General features: G+C 50.4%; 1 protein-coding gene across 1 annotated transcript in view; it reads right to left on the bottom strand.

Annotated features, from left to right (window-relative positions):
• The window catches only part of DLG5 (discs large MAGUK scaffold protein 5), a 110,298-nt gene extending 100,805 nt beyond the window's left edge, over positions 1 to 9,493 (bottom strand). Inside the window, exon 1 of the mRNA XM_069460139.1 lies at positions 9,179 to 9,493. Coding sequence (XP_069316240.1) covers positions 9,179 to 9,482 — 304 coding nt within the window. The 5' untranslated portion in view covers positions 9,483 to 9,493. The remainder of the gene's footprint in view (positions 1 to 9,178) is intronic.
• Positions 9,494 to 22,857: the final 13,364 nt, after the last annotated feature.

Consider the following 22,857-nt stretch of genomic DNA (forward strand, 5'->3'; position numbering starts at 1 on the left):
GACCAAAGTACCATGAAAGTGTGTTCTCAGCACAGAGAAGCGTGGGCCTCCTCAACCACGGACACTCCAGACCTCTCCCTTCAGCATCCCTGGCTTTAACTCCAAGTGTGGCCTGTGCCCTGGGACGCCTCTTGATTCCATGCACAGGCTGGGGGCTCGCTCTCTACTCGGAGGCAAGCCAACCCCGACAGCTGTAGCATTGGTGGCAGCAGCAGCTTGCCTCACCTACATCATCTCCATCCTCACCAAAACCCTAGGAGGAAACTATTAGCCCCTTTTACAGATGGGGAAAAGAAAGCCCAGGAGGTTAAGTGACTTGCTGAAGTCACACAGTTTAGGATGGAAGAGCCAGGATTTAAACTCCAGTCTGTGGGGTTTCCCAAGAGTAGGCTCATGACACTCAGCTGTCTCTAGTCCTGTGGCCTCACTCCCTGGCGCCAAACCCACCGATAATGCTCAGGCCACCTGGGTCACTCATCCCTGTCACCATCCTTCCTAAAATAACATAACACTCTCAGAGCAGAGACTATCTTCCCGGTCCCACAGCCCAGCACCTCCCAGGGGCTCAGCAAAGACTTGCCTGACAGTTAACCAGACCCAGACCTGCAGCCACCAAACCACACATCCTTCCAAAATGCTCCCAGAAACCCCAGCTGTGACCCAAAGCACACTCCTGCTCACTCAGATCTAGAGAAGACCAAGAGAGGTTTAACCATCTCAAAATATAACGATCACAAAACCAGACTTCATTCTCGTCCAGCCACATCAGGGAAACAGAGGACTAGAGAGGACATACATCTGAAAATGCTGGCTACTGGCCCCAGAATCACATGGGACTATTTCAGCTGGTATCAGAATTTAAAAGAATGGTTAAGTTTAAGGTTTTGATACTCCAAATGAGAGGGCTAGGAGAAAAGCAAAAAATGATGGTATGCATTGATATTCCAGTTCAAGCATTAATGCTGAAGTTTCCCGAAAGTGCATCCCTTAGAACACTGATGTCGCAAGATGCTCCACGAAAAAGGGACTCTGTGGTCAAATCAGTTTGGGAAACACTGTCTAGTGAAACCATTCTAGAGAAGTCCCAAAGCACACTGGCTTAGCGCTCTCAAGAGGCCTGCTGCAATGGCCTAAACTGCTCAAACCGGCACTGCCCAAATGCATCTGACCACAGAACCCTTTTAGCAAGCAACACCATCAACGTTCCTCCAAACCAGTGTTGAGAAGATGTTTCTTTGAGAAATGCTGATCTAGACCTTTTGAGAAAAGTCTTGATAGCCTTATTACCCTAAATTCTAGACTGAACAACCAAGCTAACCCTGAATAGGAAGAGGAAGTGTCTACAAAGCAGAAATAACTAACATACTTCAAGGCCTCCGGGATGAAGATAGCAGTGCTGGAAACATGAAGGAAATGTGTGAACATCCTTTGGCTGCCAGCTATGAGTGCTGCTGGGATTGTACAAGTTAATTTCTGGGCTCAAAAGAGTCACAGATGACGCTGAAACTAAAATCTTTCTTTAAAGTCCAAAGGAACCGTCCTGAGACTTTCCAAAACATTTAGAGGAAAAAAAATACACAATTTTTAGAAGAAAAAAGGAAGGAAAACATCATCCACCTCCAAGTCAAGGTGTTATGGACAGCATGGATAGCCTTAATTAAAACTCTAAGCAAACAGTACAGCCATTTCTCAAAAAATTAAACACAGAATTACCATGTGACCCAGCGATTTGACTTCTGGGTATAAATCCAAAATAAGTGAAAGCAGGGCCTCGAAGAGATGTATGTACACCCATGTTCACAGCAGCATTATTCACAATAGTCAAAAGGTAGAAACAACCCAAATGTCTACTGACAGATAAATAAACAAAATGTTGTATAGACACACAATGGAGTATCACTCAGCCTCAAAAAAAAAACCTCTGACACATGCTACAACATGGACAAACCTTAAGGACATTATGGTAAGCGAAATAAGCCTGACACAAAAAGACAAATACTGTACTGACTCCCTTACAAAAGATATCTAAAGCAGACAAATACATAGAAACATAAAATAGAATGGTGGTTGAGGGGCTGAGGTACCGGACAACAGGAATTACTGTTTAATGGGTACAGCGTTTCAATTTTACAAGATGAAAATGTTTTGGAGATGGATGGTGTTGATGATCCTACAACAGTGTGAAAATACTTAATGCCACTGAACTACACACTTAAAAATGGTTAAAACAGGAAATTTTGGCCAGGTATGGTGGCTCACGCCTGTATTCCTAGCACTCTGGGAGGCGAAAGTGGGAAGATAGCTTGAGGTCAGGAGTTTGAGACCACCCTGAGCAAGAGCAAGACCCCGTCTCTACAAAAAATAGAAAAATTAGCCAGGTATGGTGACATACACCTGTGGTCCCAGCTACTAGGGAGATTGAGGCAGGAGGATCGCCTGAGCCCAGGAGTTTGAGGTTACAGTGAGCTATGATGACACCACTGTACTCTAGCTGGGGTGACAGAGTGAGACCCTGTCTCAAAAAAAAAAAAAAAAGTGAAAAATTTTAAGTTAGGTGTATTTTCTCAGAATTAAAAAAACAGAAAAAAGGTTCAAATGGTAAATGTTATGTTATATAAATTTTATCACAATTAAAAAAACTCAAAGCAAATGAGTTATGAGTAATTATCCAACAAGGGATGGATAGCCCACATGGGACACCCCAAACATGTTTAATTTAAAATGTTTCTATAGCACTTTCGTGGACTCTGACTCAAAAAGATCAATAGAGACACACAATTCAAAGATATGCAATCTGTCCCAGGTACAAGGTAAAAAAAGATCCAATTTCCCGTTTAAAATTATTCCATGCTGAACACACGCAGCATGCCTACTGCACAGACCAACATGCAGTTCAACCCTCCTGCTCTCTGGCTCCTATTTCTCCAGCTCACATCTTCCCAGTTACAGGAAATGGCTGTAGAGCCCCTTCACGCTGGGGCCTGCAAAATGTACAGGTGGTTGGAATGAGGTAGGACAAAAAACAGACAAAATATTTTTCCTACTCTGCTTACTTTTTCAGGAAATAGAAAGCCAAAATATCAAAAATCACTCAACGGGAACATTAAATCAGATTAACAGCAATCATGGTGTAGGGCTGGAAAGGCCCCAGAAGTCTAGTCCAACCCAGTCACTACACTTCCTTGGACAAAATGCCACCTGGGAAGTGCTCAAAACCCCATAGGACGGAGCGAGTCCCCAGTCAATGCTCAACCTCCTCTGTGTTTACTGTTAACCTGGGAAAAAACCCAAGCCCCAGGAAGCTCTGAGGCTCAGCCCAGGTCAAGATGTTGCGGTTAGGACCAGATCCCCACTCGGGGCTCTTCTGAGGACACCAGGCTGACATTCAAATTCTTCGTGTAAAAAGGGAAGGACTCTCCAATCCTACAACTGGCAATGTGGTGCTCCACCTGGTTGCTGGCAGCCAGCCCCACATCGCCAGTACCTGATGGGCAACCTTGGGAACTTCAGACACCAATGTCACACCACCTCCTTCCATCACAGACACACCGTGGGTGGTGATATCGGTGTGTGCATCTGGGACTCGCCCAAGCCTTCCTCCTCTCCCACAGCCTCTGCCACTGTGAAGTCACCACTTAGGAATCTGCACGTATATTTGAAGAGCATCGAGACAGGCACACATCATTCACTCGACACACAACTGGCTATTCATCCATTCAACAAAAAGTTATTGAACACCTATCTTGGGCCAGGCTCTACTCCAGGCATTAAGAATACAACAGCGAATTTGGCTCAGGGAAATTACATCCTAGAGCAACCCTGACACCTGCTTAGTGTAGTCTACCAGGAGCTACCGCAGAACCTTCAGCAGATTCCCAGTTTTCTGGTTCTAAGGCCAGTTCTAGGTTATTGAACCACTATTATGCTACACTGCTCACAGATAACAAAATGCTTCCCTTCCCACTTTCTATTTACCATCGATTATCAAATAGCATAGTGAATTAATGTTTCAATTACTTTGTAGAAGAAGAGATAAGTTCAGAAAGCTTATGTGCCTTGCTCAAGGTTTAAAATCTAGTAAGGACTGACTACCACCACCCCAACCTGCCAGCCCACTTCAGCTGCTGACTGTACACCACACAAAGGTGGCACCACAGGCAGTGGACATTCATCTGCTGTTTCACCTGCACAAAATCTCTCCTGCTTGTGTTCCGTTGCAGAACTGCCTCTGCCCACTCTAAAACACCATACAGTATAAAAAGGGGTCACCAATCACAGTATCCCATCACCCTACCCTATTGGTTGGTTCCACTGCTGGGCACAGGGCCAAAGGGGGACCAATCTCAGTCCTCTAGCCCTGGCCACAGTGATTGGGACTCACATGGACACAAGACCCCAGCCAGGCCAATCAGAACCCTTCCATGAGATTTTTCTGCCTGGGTTGATTGGCTAGAGCTCCCTTTCTTCTCTGGTCAAGAGCTGTGAATATAAAGCCTGGAGGGGTCTGAGGCCACCTTCCAGGCCCACGGGAAAAGCACGCAGCATCCAGGGGGTCAGTTTTTCCAAAGGCCACTTTCCTCCATCTCTCCCAAGGTTTTGGAATGTTATAAGTCCATACATTTCTCTTTCCTGCCTTAGATGGTTTGAGCTAAGTTTCTGTCACTTACAATAAAGATACCCTGAACTGATACACAAATAAAATCTGCCCTTCACTTAGAAACCTCTTCTCAATTATTACTTTTAAAATCCTCTGCCACTTCCTCTCAAGTAACACAATTAAAAGAATCAAAAGAAAAACTGCAACGGTTGGAGCTTTTACTAATACCCTTCCCCTGCCACCCTCCCAGACAGGACAGAGTGGATGAAGAAAAGGTGGCTGCTACCGAAGGGACCAAGGAGAGAACAAAAGGCCCAGGTAACCTCTACTGAATAATAGATAGCCCACACCTGACAATCAGCAGGAACGCCCTGGCAGGGTTATTCTTTCAAAAAAAAAAAAAAAACTTCCAGCTTTAATTTGTGACAATGTACAATGCCTGAATTCCAAGTCACACCCAAACCGCTCACTCAGCCTCAGATCACATTCGCATCCCACCTCCCTGCCACCCAGAGCCAACTGCCAACCCCTGCTCAGGCCGGTCTGACCTCACAGCTAGGCCTCTGCTCTTGCTGCGCCTGAGGCCCAGGCGGCCCCCTCCTTCCCCCTGTGCCTTCACAGCTCCACTTCCACACCAAGTCCCAGCCCGTCCACGAAGCCTCCCTGGGCCTCTCCAGCAGATGCTGCCATCTCCACCCTCAAGTTTGGTGAGTACAGGGTAGCAGGCTCACTAGCAAACTCGAGACGCGGCACACTATGGGGGGAGTTGGGGGCGAGGTCAGGGGGGACAGGAAGGAAACATTCAGCACTGAGCAGGCCAGCAGAGAGGTCTGGCAGGCAATCACTGAGTTCTGCCACTTCTGCCTCCCCAGAGAGGCCTGGCGTGAAATGATTTGGGGAGCCCTCTATCTTTAGAGGGTAATTAGAGCCACTAGAGGTAGATGAGAGTATTTGGGAAAAGTATACAGTATACAGAATTTTAAAAACAGGAAAAAAAACTGATCTATGTCACTCAAGTGATCTGTCTCACAATGTCACTCTCATGAGTGCCCCATTCCCCCAAGGTGGTGGCAAGCTGCAGGCTTACAGGAATTACACAGGAATTACACCCTATGCACCCCTGCCTCTGTCTGCACTCATGCTCCACCTGGGCCAAGCACAAGACCAAATGCTTCAATCCTCCCTTAACACATCTGCTTCCCAGCGACAGAGGCAGCGGCATAGCACGCTTAGCCCCATCTTACAGATGACTGAATCAAAGAGAAAAAACAAAGGACTGCATGGGGTTCCAAGTGACCAAACTAGATTGTGGTACAACTGGGAAAAACACGAGAGACCTGAGCCACTCAGAAGAGAACAGTAGTTCTCTCCTCCCCCTACCACCAGCTGGGGGCAAAGGTGTTCACTTCTTCCCTGCAGATGCAGGTATCATACAAGGGACAAGAAAAAGCTACCTCATTCCAGGGTTCCCAATGACAGGAAATGTCCTAAAATTGTAGTGTAAAGGCCTAACAGGTAACAAGAAAATGTATCCATCAGGAGCACTGGGGTGACGGAGAGGGCCCTGCAACCCAATGAAATGACAATAATAAGACACCACTCACAGCATCGGGCTGCCTCAGGATCAGTTACGTATGAAAATACAAATGCCGAACGGATACAAGATGCTGAACGGCAGTGCACTATCAATACTGGAATAGGAGCAACTCCCCCCAAGGAACAACACCCTATATTTCTTGGTCACCTCCGTTGCCCCCAGGCCAAACAGGGTGGGTTATAAACATCTGGGGATCTAACTGAGCACGAGTTGCCCAGATGGGCTTGGTTCACCCACCGGCCTGCCAACACATTGGCACATGCCCTCCCCAGTTTCCTTCCAGTTCCAGGCCCCACGTGGTGGGCTGCCAGCCACCGGGCGCCCGAGGCACCAGACTCCCACAGTGCCCAAGTGCCGGCAGGTGATGGGCGTTCTTGACCAGGGGCCCACACAGGATGTGGAATCCACCAATAAAGTGCGTAAGTGGGTGACGGCATCACCTCCAACATAGAGAGACAGTGACAAAGTGGCCTCCCCAGATGCTATGGATCCTAGAGAGGCCAGCTGGTTCCTCTCTCAGGCTTCACAAGGGCCTCAAACTGAGGCCAACTCACATGCAGAGTTGCCGGCCTGAGCACAGAATGGAAATCGCCAGGGAGTGGAAGGAGGCAGGACCAAGTGCTGGGTTTCCCCGACTTTGGCTTCTCGGGGACAAGACCTCCCTCACTTCAACCAAAACAACAATTTCAAGCACTGAGATTTGTCCCAAAAGAAAGGCCTCCTGGCAAAAAGAAAAAAAAGTTGGTGAACTCCTGCACAGTAATTCATCCTTTACAAAGACCCAACACACCATTGTTTCCCGAACACCAAGTCATCCTCTCCCCTAGGAGCTCCAAGTGGCATCTTGCCATACCAAATGCTGTCCTTTTTTCTAACATATTAAATAAAATGAACTTAACTGCCCCTTGAAAATTATTTTTCTAAGGATTTCATGAACCTCTTTGAAGCCACGGAACTCGGCATTGTGGTAAAACTGGAGTCTGAAATCACTGCCCTAGGGGATACAATCCAAATCCTATTCTCTCCCTCCCTTAGAGGTCAGGACTGGCTCCCGGAACTTCAGCCCCATGAGGCACCATCTTCTGCAGCAGGCACAGAAAGGGCTGGACCTAATTAATGGCAATTCATCCATTAATTAATCTATTCCAGAGATTAAAGCTAGTGCTGATTCATACACATCCGAAAGAGGACTTCCGATCTGCCTTCTAACTTCCGTGCTTCCTTGGAAAGAATTCTGGAAACAGATCTTTGATAAACTTCCTCTGAAAATAGAAGCAATTAAAAAGGAAAAAATTACCTTAATGAGATCCCACTCTGTCCTTATCCTCTTGGCCACATCTAACAGCCCCCTTCTTAGCATCTCCCAAAGCACTATCCCAGGAAAGGACTGGGTTTGCCCAGCAACTCTGATATGACCACAGCTGCGGGGACAGAATGCAGGTCTGACGGTCAGAGATGCAAGAGAGTCAGAAGTCCAAAGTGGAGACAGAGAAGCCACCAATGAAAAGACCTGCTGTGTGGCCAGCAGTTTTAGTCTCTCTGTATGTCGGGTTCCTTCACCTATAAAAAGTGAGTTGGAGATGGCCAATATACATGAGAGCTGTTACCGGGAACACCTTATAAAATCATCCCCTTAATAAATGAGGCTTTTAACAGCCAAATAAATGGGTCCTGTCACCCTCTGGCCTACAAGTGGCTAAGGGCAGTTTCTGAGCCCTCTGGATTCACCCTTTCTTCCTCTTGTGTATGCATCTTTATTTCCATTGTATGTATCAGTCATGCTTAAAACAAGGACAAGACCTGAAAGACGGCACTTTTTGTTTCCTGGCTCTGAATATGTTAAATAAAACAACAGGTCATAATTCAAAACTCCTGGTGCCAAACAGTTTCTAAGCAATTTAATCTCTCCAAGCCAGAGTTTTCTCCCTGGCAAAGTAATAATAGATAGCTCACAGAATGTTAACAATAATTTTGCTCTTCCTCCCACCCCGTGGTCCTAGCCTATCAGCAGGTAACAATTAAACATGATAAAGCAGTGAGTCTGCCACAATAGTAGTAGTGGTGCCCAACAAATGCTAGTTCTCATCCTTCCTCCGTGCTATGCCTTCTTCCTCTAGCTACCCTGGCTAAAAAGTTGGGCTTCTGAAGTCCCCATCCAGCAGGACAAACCTACCACTTGTCACAAATTCCCAGCAGTACCCCTCCCCCCACACACAAATCAGTCACCTCCAAGACCAAGAACACAGGGGTTCCAAAAGGCACCACCAAGGGAACCAGCCACCGTCTTCCTCCTCAGGCAGCTCAGCGCTCTCAGGGAGGGAACTGAGCCCAGCAGCCACTACTAGGATTTTCCCATGGTGCAATGCAACTTCCCCAACTTTTCCGGGCCCACAGTTTCCAAAGAAACCTAGGCAGGCACTGTGCATAATCAACCGCAAGTCTGGGCGAGCAAAGAGACTGAGCTCTGGGCAGGCGGAAGAGAGCTGGGACAGCCAGAAAGTGAAAAGGCACCAGTGGTCCTGAAATCAGGAGACAGGGACCAAAATTTAGGAGCACTGGTCCTAGCCCAGGTTCCAGTCTTCTAGACTGCACCCTTGGTTAAAGGCCAGCACAGGTTCCCAAAGGACCGGTGGATGGTGAGGAGCCCTACTGAAAGGGACTGACGGGGCATCCCTCTGAGGCACCTCCCAGCCCTGTGATTGGACCCGGTGGCCTCCGGAGGACCCTGCGGCGAAGGCACCTAGGAGGGTGAAGGCCCGCAGGGGGGAGCATTGTTCACTGGGGACGGCGGGACGGAGTCGGGGGATGGTGTGATTTAGGGGTCCACGCATCGCCGCCTCCCCAAATGGGCTAAAGGGAGGGAAAGTTCAACCCGCGGCCATCGCCAGGTAGAGCCGCGGCCCTGGCGAGATCCCCCTTGGCGAGCAGGGGAGAGAAGCGGTGGAGGGCCGGTCCGCGAGGCCGGGCGAGGGTCTGACACTCACCGGCGCCCTCGGCGGGCTGCGGCGGCCCGACGACGCCGTTCAGGTAGAGAATGGGCAGCAGGTGAGGCTGCGTCTTCTCCAGCGCCGCCCGCAGGTCCTGGAAGTGGTCCCGCTCCTTGGCCAGGAGCAGCTTGAGCAGCAGCTCCGCCTTGGCGCCTCCCGCCTCCTCGTCCAGCTGCCGCCGCTCGCCGGGGCTGAGCGCTCCCGCGGCCTCGAGCAGCCCGAGCACGGTTTCCACCTCCGTCATGGCCTGGGCCAGGCTCTGCTGACACTGGGCGAGCAGCTCCCGGCGCTGGGGCTCCATGGTGGCGGGCCGCGCCGCCCCGCCCCGCCGGACGGCTGCCGGGCCCCCCGAGGCCGGCGGGCGGGCGGGCGAGCGCCTGGCTGCAGCCCTAGCGCGCCGGGAGCCGCGAGGCGGCGGGGGCCATGGGCCGGGGCCTGGGCGGGCGGGGGCCCGGGGCGGCGGGCGGCGCTCAGCAGCGGCCGCCTCCCGGGCTCCGGAGCGCAGCCATGTTGGCTGCAGCGGCGGCGGGACTGGAAGAGGAGGAGGAGACGGAGGAGGAGAAGGAGGAGGCGGAGGTGGGGACGGCGGCCGGGGCGCGCCCCGAGGCCCGGCTCCAGCCGGGCATGCTCCCCCTCCCCCTCCGCGCGCGCCGCCGGGCCCCGCGAGAAAACTCGCCCCGAAAGCCGGGCCCCGCGCCGCCCCCCGAACAGGATTACAACTCCTGGGGGAAAGTCGCCAGGGCTGGGTCCGCCAGGCCCGCGACGGCTCCGGTCCGGCTTGGCGGCCGCCTCGGCCCCGTGCGCCCCGGCCCGGTTCACCGGGGCCCCGCGGCCGCCGCCCGCTCCGCCATGGCCATAGCCCTGCCGCCGCCGCCGCCACCGGCCAGTCCCTCCTCTCTCCCCTCCCCCGGCCGGCCCTCCGGGAGGGGATGGGCGAAGGGGAGGGGTCCCCGCCTTCCCGCCCCCGGCCCGCCCGCTAGGCGGGGACGCGGCGCTGGCCTGTTCTCCCGGTCCCCAGAGGCCCAGGCGCAGCCGGAGGTGAGGGACGCGGAGTTAGGCGCACGGCCAGCCCAGCCCGAAAGCCATTGGAGACCCCCTCATACAAATCCTGACCCCCGTCCAGGGTCTCCTACTCTGAGAACTTCAAAATAAAGCCTGGAGACAAATGCGGAGAGGGGAAGGTTTTCCCTAAACTGGGACATCTCCAAATTAAGACCATCGCCCATCTGTGAGGTTTCCCCGCTCCAAGGAGCTCTTATATAGACAATTTCCCAGTGAAACCCCCCAGACTCGGTTAATAGGATCATTTCCCTCACCAGCATTCGAGGGGAGTTGGTCCTCAGAGTCTAAAGGAGTTGACCTCGGCAGGGGGAACGTTGTGTGGCTGGATGAGGAAGGAGGGGGGTGGGGTCTGCGGTGGAGTCCTTGTTCTTTTTGGCAGGAGAGGTGCTCTCCCCATGAACGTCTCAGGAAGAGGGGAATCACTGGGCTTCCTTGCTTCCCTTGGTGACCTCAAGGGCATCTACAGTCAGGCTTCAAGCCCAACAACGTCTTCTGCCTTCCATTACAGACAGCCCTTGTGGACACATGCTACTTGCCTTCCTGACTGGGGGGCAGAGTCCTTCAAAGCTGGGACCCTAACTGATTGTTCTCAGTGACCCCACTGTGCTCCTGATGTGGAGCGGGATCCCAGGTCCCTTTCAAACATCTGTGTTGGAATGAGTGCCTCTCTCTTTCAAACCGCCAGCCACCCACACTGTTACCTGTACCCACACTTCCCTCTTCCCCCAAAAGCAAAGCCTTCCTAAATTTACTCCTTTTTGAGGGCAGAAGTCGCTTTTATTTAGTGGAAACACACTATATAGTGGTTAGAACAAGAGAACCAGAATTTGCACTCTGCTCTGAATAGCCACACAAAGTGGGACAAATCAATTACCCTTGCTGGTCTGTGTTCTCAGGAGAAACAATGGAGGGGAAGAGTGTATTAGATCAGAGGTTCTTAGCCTTGGCTTCATGAATAACTCAGAGATGTCACTAAAGCTGTTGAAATTATCTCCACTTTTCTGTGGGCATTTATGTATTCTGGGATAGGGGTCCAATCCTTTAAGGCCTCTGTGACACAAGATGACTCCAACTAAACTATGTAAAGATATCTCCCTGCTCAGACAGTCTGGGCTTCTATGGCTGAACGAGGTTTTAGGGAGTGGAAGGCTGGCTACTGCACCGTGCCAGGGTTCCAGACAGGCTCCCCCCTGCCCCCTCCTGCCCCTGAGAGATGGTTCCTTCTTCTGGCCACCACTTCCCTCATGGAAACCGTGAAGCCCAAATCATCTGCAAGGCATTCACCTTTTAGGACACACCTGGAACTGGAACCTGTGTCCTTAGCTGGATTAATGAGAGATCTAGGTGGAGGGAGGAAGGTGGAAGTTGGGGGAGGAAAAAAGAGGAAAGTTGGGCACTCATTTGGTTTATGGTTAGAACCAACTGTAAGTCCCAGATCTAAAGGACACCTGAGACAGGACAGAGGGGGGCAGGAAGGAGAGACAGTCTCCCAGTAACCACTAAGAGGATGGCAGGGAGCATATGTGTGTGTGTGTGTGTGTCTGCGTGTCCTCCCCGGAAGGCTTCCTAGGAAGCAGTGAGGAAGTCCATTTGCTAAGACTGCTTTCTCCCAAAGGCTATGTAGTAATGGACACTACTTTTAGCAAACCTTTTATTGGAAACTCTTGGGTTTATGCAAAACGTAAAAATCCTGGAGGAGATAGCTTACTGTGTAAACATATTCAATTTTAGGATTCCTTTAACCAGTGACTTTGGTATGACCTTCTACTTTTTTTTTCTGGACACAGGGTCTTGCTTTGTCAACCAGGCTGGAGTTAATTCAATGGCCTCATCATAGCTCATGGCAACCTCCAACTCCTGGGCTCAAGCAATCCTCCTGCCTCAACCTCCTGAATAGCTGGGACTACAAGTAGCCACACCTGGCTAATTTTTAAATTTTTTATGGAGATGGTGTCTCGTTCTTGCTCAAGCTGGTCCTGAATTCCTGGCCTCAAGTGATCCTCCTGCCTCAGCCTCCCAGAGTGCTAGGATTACAGGCATGACCCACCACACCTGGCCATGACCTTGTACTTCTGTAGCATTTTATAACCTTTGGGGCACATTCCCACACACTATCTCCTTTGTGCTCTGTACTGGGGTGAATTGTGTCCCCTCAAAAGTTATGCTCAAGTCCTAACTCCCAGTACCTGTGAATGTGACCTTATTTAGAAATAGGATCTTGGCCGGGCGCAGTGGCTCATGCTTGTAATCCTAACACTCTGGGAGGCCAAGGCAGGAGGATTGCTTGAGGCCAGGAGTTCAGGACCAGCCTGAGCAAGAGCAAGACCCCATCTCTACTAAAAATAGAAAAAAATTGCCAGGTGTGGTGGCGCAAGCCTGTAGGCCCTGTTACTCAGGAGGCTGAGGCAGGAGGATCGCTTGAGCCCAGGAGTTTGAGGTTGCAGTGAGCTATGATCGTGCCACTGTACTCTAGCCTGGGCAACAGAGTGAGACTCTGTCTTAAATAAAAAAAAAAAGAAAACAAATACAATCTTTGCAGATGTAATCAAGTTAAAATGAGGTCATGCTAGTTAGGGTGGGTCTTAATCCAATAACTAGTGTTCTTACTAGAAGAGGGACATTTGGACACAGAGACACACACAGAGAAAATACCATGTGAAGACGGAGGCAGAGACTAGAGTGAGGTATCTGCAAGCCAAGGAACATCAAGGATTACGGGCAACCACCAGCAGCTAGAATAGAGACCTGGAACAGATTCTCCCTCAGAGCTCCAAAGGAACCAGTCCTGCCAACACCTTGATTTTAGACTTCTGGCCTTGAAAAGTGTGAGCCAATAAATTCTTGTTTTAAACCACCCAGTTTGTGTTGATTTTTTATGGCAACCCTAGGAAACTCATACGTGCCCCTTCACAATGGGGAGGTATGAGGGACAAAGATGGGAGTCCCCATTTACAAATCACCCTGTCACCTCTGCTGCCTAAGAATTTCTCTGTGCATTCATACACCTTTCCTCCTTTCTTCTGGTCTTGGAAAAAGAGGGCCCCTCCCCCTTGAGAAGAGCCTTTCCATGCTCTGGGTACACTCCCTCCACCCTCCGCACACAGACACGCCCACGCACAGACACAGCCCACCTCTGCTCGGGTTCAGGCTTCTTTCTCCTTTGTCAAAAACAGGCTCAGGTCTCCACCTTCTCAAGGGTCCTCTTTCCCCCCTCGAGTTTTTTCTAGAAAGAATCACTGTGTCACACTGGGACCTCCACATCTCACAGACTTGTGACTTTGGGACCTCCACATCTCACTGCTTGGTTGGTACTTTGCAATCCAGCTTCTGAGCAGAACTCCCCCCAGAAAACTGCTGTCTCACTGTTAACCTCCCCCCCCCCCCCCGTGCCACCTCCTAGGCCTTTCCTTCCCACTTCACACCTCCTCCAGCCTCAACTCTGCTGGGCTTCATCCAGTGAGAACATCTTGTTCTCCCTCTAACCCCTCCCTCCCTCCTGGCTACTTTCTCTCCAAGGTTGACTCTCCAATCCTCTCCCCACACTTCCTTCTTCCTGAAGGGAAGGCACTTTGGAGCTGGACAGATATGAGCTCAGTCCCCAACATTGACACTCACTGGCTGTGTGTCGTTTAGCTAGTTACTTAACTTTGCTGAGCCTCAATTTCTGATTTCTGCATCTCTAAATTGGGAATAAACATCCCCCTTTGGTAGGGTTGTTAGTAGCATTAATTATATGGTAGGACTTACACAAATCCCTCAACAATGCCTGGTATCTGTCAGGCACATAGACTCCCTAATGTGGTTAGTGTTCAAGAGCAGGCAACGACTCTGGCCAGAATGCCTCACTGAAATGCCAGCTTGGCCAGGCATGATGACTGAAGCCTGTAATCCCAACACTCTGGAAGACCAAGGTGGGAGGACTGCTTGAGGCCAGGAAGTCGAGACCAGCCTGAGCAACATAGCGAGACTTTGTCTCTACAAAAAACTTTTTTAAAAGTTAGCCAGGCATGGTGACATGTGCCGGTAGTCCCAGCTATTTGGGAGGCTGAGGCAGGAGGATTGCTTGAGACCAGGAGTTCGAGGCTGCAGTGAGCTATGATCATGCCATGGCACTCCAGCCTGGGTGACAGAGCAAGACCCCATCTCTAAAAAAATTAAAAAAGAAGTACTGGCTTTGCAACTGATTAGCTCGGTAATGTTGGATAAACTTTTCTATGCCTCAGTTTCCTCACATGTAAAATAGGGACGTCAATAATGATATCAAAGTAGTGAGTGCTCAATCCGTGGTAAGCACCGCTGTTCTTTCGGCCTCCCTCTGAGAGCAAAGACTCCACAGCGTGTAGCAACAGGTTTTGAACAGATGTTTTTCGTTTCCTGAATGAGTGGTTGTAGACTCTAGCTGAAAGGTTTCCATCTAGCTTGTCCTCAGACAGTGAGGGCAGGGGCCCTCAGGACCTTGTTCTCGGCTGTATCCCGCTAGCACGGTGCCAGGCATACGGTAGGTGCTCCAGAGATATTATTTTTAATTAATAAGTGAGCATATGAATAAATGAACAGACTGAAGAGTTTTGCATTGAGGCCCTACTTCAAAATAACATCAGCTAAAAATGGGAAGATCGGGAAGGAGAGCACCGTAAAAAGGAGAAGCAGCAGAAACAAAGTGAGCAAGGGTCACAAACACGCTCTGATGCCACAGGAATGGGTGGCAGGTGGGGAGCTCGAGGCAGACTCGTGGAACTTCGCCCACTGCAGAGTGGCCCCCACTGGGGTGCTAGCACCAGGAGCCCCTCCCTTTCCTGCCTTGCCCTGGCTAGAAGTTTGGCCTTCCAGACCCTCCTGTAGTTCCAGCTACTCGGGAGGCCGAGGTGGGAGGATGCCTTGAGCCCAAAAGTTTGAGGCCAACCTGGGAAACATAGCAAGACCCCATCTCTACAAAAAATAAAAAATAAAAACAATGCCCCTGCTCAGAAATCCAGGCCCAAGCTAATGGCACCCAGGCCTGGCAAATATAGCCCTGAGTGCACAGCCCCTTCAACTTTTCTGTCTGGGAGCTTTAACTCTGCTTCAGAGCCCATTCCACGCATTTCAGCTTAGATGTTAACCTGCTTTAGTAAGCCACACGTGGCGCACCAACCTTCTTGCGAAAGAGTTTGGTGTCACTGCTACTTGCTCTCATTGCAACTTTTTTTTTTTTCAAGTGACAGGGCTATGTTGCCCAGGCTTATCTCGAACTCCTGGACTCAAGCGATCCTCCCACCTCAGCCTCCCGGGTACCTGGAATTACAGGCAAGTGCCACCAAGCCCAGCCTCATTGCAACTTTTTACCCCCCCCCATTAATGTTTATCAGTGTGCATTATTAAAATTACCAGTTCACTTTTCTACATCCCTTTGGTAGACAGAATGTCCCTGCCACGTCCCCCGAAAGACGTCTATGCCCTAGTTCTTGGAACCTGTGAATATGTTTGGCTAAAGGGATTTTGCAGATGTGATTAAGGCTCTAGACTTTAAAATAGGGAGAGTATCCTTGATTATCCAGGCAGGCCCAGTCTAATCTAATCACATGCGCTCTCAAAAGCAGAGAATTTTCTCAAGCTGGAGACAATAGAAGCAGAAGCCAGAGAGAGTCCAAGCATGTGAAGGAAGACTGGCCATGGCTGGCTCTGAAGATGTAGGGGCCCAAGTGCAAGGAGCTAAGAGTGGTCCCCAGCTGACAGCCAGCAAGGAAACAGGGACCTCACTCCTATAACCCCAGGAACTGAATTCTGTCAACAACCTGGATGAGCTTAGAAGTGGACTCTTCCCAGCGCCTCCTGAGAAGGTCCCAGCTGGTGCCACCTTGATTTCTGCCTTGTGAGAGCCGAAGCAGAGAAACCAGCTGAGCCAAACTGGACCTCTGACCTACAGAGCTATAAAGTACTAAATGGGTGCTGCTTTGAGGCTCTCAGTTTGTGGAAATTTTGATATGGCAGCAATAGAAGACTAACGATCCCCAATGACTGTGAACTCCACAGGAGCAGGAGCAGCAGCGACTTGTGCATGGTGGTACCCTGTGTCCCCGCCATGGTGCCTGGCACTTGATGGGCACTCAGAAAACCCTGTTACAGAGATGGGTGGCAACCAGGCCTTGCTTTTGGAGTAATTATTTATGGCAGAATCCAGCATTCCACCAGATCGGAGCGGACATTTTCAAAGAAGACACCTAGAAACAGGGCCTTCTCTGCAGGCTGAGTGAGCAGCAGCCTCAGGGGCCTCTGACCTCGGATTTTATGTTCTAATGGATGAGCCACAGCTGTTCCCTGGAGAAACAGATGCCCATGCTCTGCTTCAAGGGTGCAGCCCCTTTGGAAGTGAACAAGGCTGCCCGGGAGAGTGTGTGTGCGTGTGTATGCACATGTGAGTGTGCGTGCGCTCACGGGGACAGGAGCGTGAGGGGAGTCTGAGAGTGCAAACCGCCCAGGTGTGAGAGTCCGAGCACATGGGGGTGTGTGAGCAGAGGAGCGTGCCTTTCTAGGATCGGTTCCCCGTCCCACCTGGGAAATGGCAGGCGGCCCAACATCTGAGCTGTGAGGTTTAAAAGGATTTCCTTGCAGAGTTCTTTAAAAGAATAAACTCCCCCAGGATGCTGAAAATGGAATTCTATTTATGAAAATGCCATATTTCACACAAATTTTTAGGAATGCTATAACTGTGAAATGAGCCTGTTTTAAAAATTTCACCTTAAACTTGGCTCTTATTAGCTCCCCAAATCATGAAGACATTTTTATTCCAGACTGCTTTTGTTCCTAATTCAGGAATGTCCCAGAGGCACATACATACCCTAAGATTTGAAAACAGGGAATCTGGGAGAGGCCCACATCTACTAATGAATCATGCCCGGAGTATAGGGGACCATGCCAAACTCTGAGATTAGAGATTCGAAGCATTTCAGAACCTTACACTAATCCTTAGAAAGGACTAACGAATGATTAATGGTTAAATAAATAAATAAGCAAATACTATTTATTAAGTGCTCACAGTGTGCCAAGCTCTAGGCGAGGCCCTAAGGTTACCTACCTTACTTTGCAAATGAAGAGCTGAGAACTTGCTCGCCCAAAACCACACAGCCAGTTACTGTCAGACCAGCAGCAGGAATTTATTGCCCAAAGTTGTGGCGGCAACCCCTCCAGGTCTGTGCCCCAGCAATTACCCCTCCTTCCTGTTAAAACACTCCTAAGGTGTGTCTCTTTTACCAAACCAGTTTGAAGTCACAGCTGGAAAGGATCTGACACTATGTGATAACATCTTCCCGGTTACTTCTGGCAAAGGATGGGCAGTTTAACAGCAAAGGAGCTGAACCTAAGGCCGGAGCAGCCCTCTGGGTGCACCCCAGTGGGCCCAGCAGATCATTTCCAGGCCAGCCTGATCCCCCGGCCATGCTTCATGCAGTACAGAATTCTCTTCAGAACAACATGCTACTCCCTCACCTCCTGCAGAATCTTCACTAGCTCCCCATTGCCTGGAGGACATCAACTTCTAGAGAGTACTCCAGACCAGCTCTCTCTGCCCTCCACCAATACGATGTGCCCCTCCTCCCCCTGGAGCCCACTCCTTCTGCCCCCTCTTTGTCCAAATCCCTCTCACTCTCTGGGGCCAGGTACCCTCCTGCTGACCCTGTCTTCCCCCCCTCCCAAGAAGTCCTGCTGTGCTTCTGCTCTGAATCACCTCTTCCCCTTTTGCCTTTATCCATTGCCTTGCGTGGGTCACAGCAGTTTTCCCTGGGGTGTGCTTTGCCTCCCAAACCCACTGGGGACAGGACCTCGTGCTGTTATTGTTCTCAAACCCCACCACAGTGCCCACGATAGTGGAGACCTGGAGTAGATGCTTCAGGAATACTTGGGGACTGACAGAACCACGTGAGCAAAGGGTAGCGAGCCCCTTTCTGTCCTTTAGGTCTCAGCTTAAGGTCATTTCTGCTGAAGCCCGCCGTGTCCCCGCCTCCCCCAAAATAATCAAAATTGGGTTCTATTTCTTTGAACTGTCATTTTTCTTTAAGATGCTCATCACATTTCATGCTATTTTTATGTAACTCTGTGTTTGGTGACTGCCGCCCTCTGGACTATACACTCCACGGAACACCTGTTCAGTTCACCTCTGTATGCCCAGCATCTAGCCTGATGTGACAGGGGCTCCAAACTATTTGTTGAAAAAATGAATCAAGGAGGGAGAGGAGATTACCTGTTTCTGGTGCTCATAACTGCACCCAGAAACCCAAGAATACTTCTATTTCTCTAGTCTAGACCAGGGACTCGAGCCTGAGAGAGACCAGCGTCTCTGGAGTAAATGCAACCCCAGCCATGGAGCAGGTCATGACAGTCCACCTTTCCTGGGCGCTGGGTGTGTGCCAGGCACTGTGCTGAATGCCCTCAGTCACCCGTCACTACGCCCGAACACAGTAGGTACCATAATCAGCTCCACTGTACGGATGAGGGATGGGGCTCAGCATCCCTGCCCCTCCCAGCCTTTCTGGTTGTGTGTGGCTCCCACCTTGCCGGGGAGGAAATCTCAGGAGTGGCTGAGAAGTCCCAGAAGAGCTTTGGAACATGCATCAAAACTGCCCCTGCCTTCAAAGAACAGACATCCAGCTCCCGGGGGAATAAGTAAGCAATCGGTAGCAGTGGGTGCAGACGTACGTAAATCAGATACAAGGGGACCCACGAGCTCACTCAGACTCCTGGAGGTGACATGAATGCCCCAGAGCCAGAAACGGCTTGCTAGAGGAGACAGTACAGCTTGGGAACTCTGGTTTGGGTAAATCAGAAGCCCACCTGGGCCCCAAGCCTTCCAGGGCACTCACAGTCCCTTTCACACACAGCTCCCCCACTGCCCCCCTCTGCCACGTAGCGGTAACAGTGCATCCATTCCACACGGAGCCTCAGAGAAACAAGTCAGCCTGCTCAGGATCGCGAAGCTGGAAAGTGATGAAATCCACCACCTTAGGAACAACTCCCACCCCTCTGAGCAAACCTCCTTTGTGTAGAAGCAGCAGCTGGAGAAACAGCTGCCAGATGGAACACTGCCTTCAGTTTACGGCTGAGCGCCATCCAGCGCTGCGCAGCTTCGCTGAGGGTTCCTGGGAGGAAAAGCTCCTCCACGGGCGGCCTCGGTTAGGCAACACAGTCAGACAAGGTGTTCCTGCTGCCGCAGCAGCCACAGGCCACCACAGGGGCGGTGCTAATAGCTGCTTGTGTGCAGGGCCATGAAGACCTCTGAAGGACAGAATATACAAATGGACAATGGCCAGATAATATTTAAAAATAGAACCCTGACCCACGGTTGGTTCAGAAAGCCAAACAGCAGCCCTTGTAGCAATCAGCCCAAAAAGGCCAGAACTTGATCAACAACTGACAACTTCCCTCATTTTTGCCCCCACTTGTAACTTAGGATCAACTGGAGTCAGGCAAATATCCTCCCCTAACCAATCCCATAGGATGCCCTGCTTCCAATAAGCCCGCCCCCAGCTTCCCAGTGCCAACCACCTCCAATCAGGGCACATCTTTTCACTGTAAATGAGTTTTCCCACTCCCCTGCCTGCCTTTGAGTCTCTGCTAAAGGCAAGTGACAGTGGCAGGCTCCCTTGCTATATATAGCAAGGTCTGAATAAATAGCCTTTGCTTGTTCTCATTTGAGTGGGCTTCATTTATTTCCACACCTTCTAATTGCCTAATTGCTTTGTTTTTTGAGACAGGGTCTTGCTCTGTCACCCGGGCTAGAGTGCAGTGACATTATCACAGCTCACTGAAATCTCAAACTTCTGGGCTCAAGCGGTCATCCTATCTCAGCCTCCTGAGTAGCTGGGACTACAGGGACATGCCACCATGCCCGGCTAATTTTTGTATTTTTTTTAGAGATAGGATCTCGTTGTGTTGCCCAGACTGGTCTCAAACTCTAGACCTCAAATGATCCTCCTGCTTTGGCCTCCCAAAGTGCTAAGATTACAGGAGCTACCACACCTGACCTGTAATTGCCTGATTGCTTTGTGACTCAGTTTTCTTATCTGTGAAGTAGAATAATAATTCTGGACATAAATCTTTTCGGAGGACAATGCCTTGGATTGTAGGGGAGCCACCTGATGCTTCCCCATGCCCTGGGTCACCTCTGATCTCAATTCAGCTGCCCACATAACCCATTCCCTCTTGTTCTGAGCATACCTGGGTATATCCACATGTCCCGTGCCTTCATGTTTTCAGAGGAGGAGCCTGAGACCCAAGCAGAAAAGTGCTTACTTACCTAAGGTACTCTGCTCCGGAGGTCCCTGAAAGACCAGTCTTGCTCTCCGGTTCCTTCCCTCCTGATTGCCAGGAAAGCAAGCACAGGAGTCTTTTCAGGAACTGCAAGGGTTCCAGCTCAGATCCATGCTGAAACTGCGCAGGGCTAACGACAGCAAGAATGCACCCAGGAGTGAGTTACCAGCAGCCACAGTTGCTCCGACCAGGAAAGGCCAGCTGTGGCCTCCTGCACACGGAGCCCTGCCCCCACAGGGATGTTCTCCTCCTTGGTTTCAGGGAGCGCGAGCCTCACCCAGCCTCTCCGAGCCACTTTTATTCAGGAGGATAGCTGGCTCTGGAAGAGTCCCTTCTCCTTTCCTGAGGTTGGCTCCACCCAAGTCTGGCTCCACCTTCTCACCACAAGACAAAAGCAAAGGGGAACACAAATAATAGTACTTATCATTCTTTGTAGCACTGTGCCGAGCACCACTTTAACAGCCTTTTACATATCAACTCTTCCAATCCTCAGAGCAACCCTCGGAAATATGCACCATTATTAGCATGGCCATTTAACAAATGGGGAAACTGTGTCGCAGAGATGTCAAATGCCGTGCCCAAGGTCACACAATTAGCAAGTAGAAGAACAGGGACTAAAATCCAGGTCCAGAGAGGAGTTCTTAATTGCCTTACTGTACCGCCTCGGAATATTTTGAAATGAACACAAATACTAATGGGAGACTATTTGGGGCATCCCAAAGTTGGAAGCAAGATTCATCTACATTTCAGAGAAATGCTGGGGTTTCTCTCATTTATTCTTAGTTCATTTTGGTTCCGCAAACATTCAGTGACCCCCAAGAGAGGTGCTTACTGCAAGGACAGAGATGAGGAAGGCCTTCTCCACCTCAGGCCTAGCACTTGCTGGGGACATAGGAGGCCACTCTGCCAAACTCCAGCCAGCCCCTTCAGGGCTTCCCAAGTGGTGAAACACAGCCCACATTCAGAAGAGCAGAATGTCTGTGTCACCAGACAGCTCATGTAGCACTGCAGGGGCTGGGTTGACACCCAGGTTCCTGGGCTTCTGCCCAGACCTACTGGTCAGGCCCTCTAGGACAAGGGCCTGAGAACCTGAACCTCTCATTAGCACCCCAGGTGACCCCTATCAGGATGTCTGGGAAGCAGTGAACCAGGACTCTCTGAGGTCCCTTCCTGGGGATCCTCAGTGAGGCTTGCGGTTTAAACCTGCTTTTGACGCTTGCAGAGCTTCGCATTGACTTGTGCACGAGCCCTAGCACACTGGCCAAGTGTGACCGCAGCTGTGCTAGGTGGTGAGGGGTAGAGCGCTGCAGGAAGCCGGTTCTGGCTCTCAGGTAGATCTGGTGCTGCCACCTCTGTCAGAAGCCAGGCCCTAAGGGTGCAGGGCCAAATTGCCACATTGCTGCGGACACGGACGTGTCTATGTCCCCTCCTAGACTGGGGGTTGCTGGAGGAAAAGAGGCCGGGTTTGTTTCTCTTTATTGGTTAACTCCCTTCAGCCACCCCTCCCTCCTGCTGACACCTTGGGGACTTCCAGTAATTGTCAGCTGAATGAATAAATTAATGGCAGAGGGAGACAGACGTGTTAACAGCTAACAGTAATTCAAGCAGAATGGAGTAAGTGCTAAATGGTGGTGGAATGAGTCATAAATGCTGACAGGGAAGGAAGAGGGAAAAAGGCATCCATTCTCTCCCCCTCCACTGTCAAAACAGCGTCTTAACTCTCCCCCCCTCCGCCTCTCTTACATTCAGAAGAGAGCAGAAAATGTGTGTGTCTAGTTTCAAGAATAGTTCCAAAGCAAACACCCATATAGTCACGCCCATCTCACTGCCCCCGACCAGGGTAAGAACTAGAGCCATGCCAGACCCTCAGAAGCCTCCCTGTCCTCTTGGTGACATCATCGTCACCCCCTCTCCTGCCCTCATCCAGCCCCAATCCTGAATCTGGGGGAACCATTGTCTTGCTTTTCTTTATTGTTTGACTATGAATGTCTATGTTGCTAGACAATGTTGCCAGGTTTTGAATTTTCTATGACTGCACATTTTCTTCTGTGGCTTACTTCTTTTGTGCAACGTGATTTTTTTTGGAGTTTTGCCTCTGTTGATACTTCCAGTGGTAGTTCATTCATTCTCACAGCTGCATGGTCCATTCTATTGTGTAAACATACTGCAATTTACTCAGCCATTCTCCTGTTGATGGCCATTGGCATTGTGTCCAGTCTTTGGCAATTACCAACAATGTTGCTATATGTAGCCCCCTAACACACAAACCTCTTAAAATATATTTAAGAGGAATTGCTGGGTCATAGGGTATATGATTTCCAACTTTCCCAGGT

This window comes from Eulemur rufifrons, chromosome 28 (assembly GCF_041146395.1).
Source record: "Eulemur rufifrons isolate Redbay chromosome 28, OSU_ERuf_1, whole genome shotgun sequence".
Lineage (NCBI taxonomy): Eukaryota > Metazoa > Chordata > Mammalia > Primates > Lemuridae > Eulemur > Eulemur rufifrons.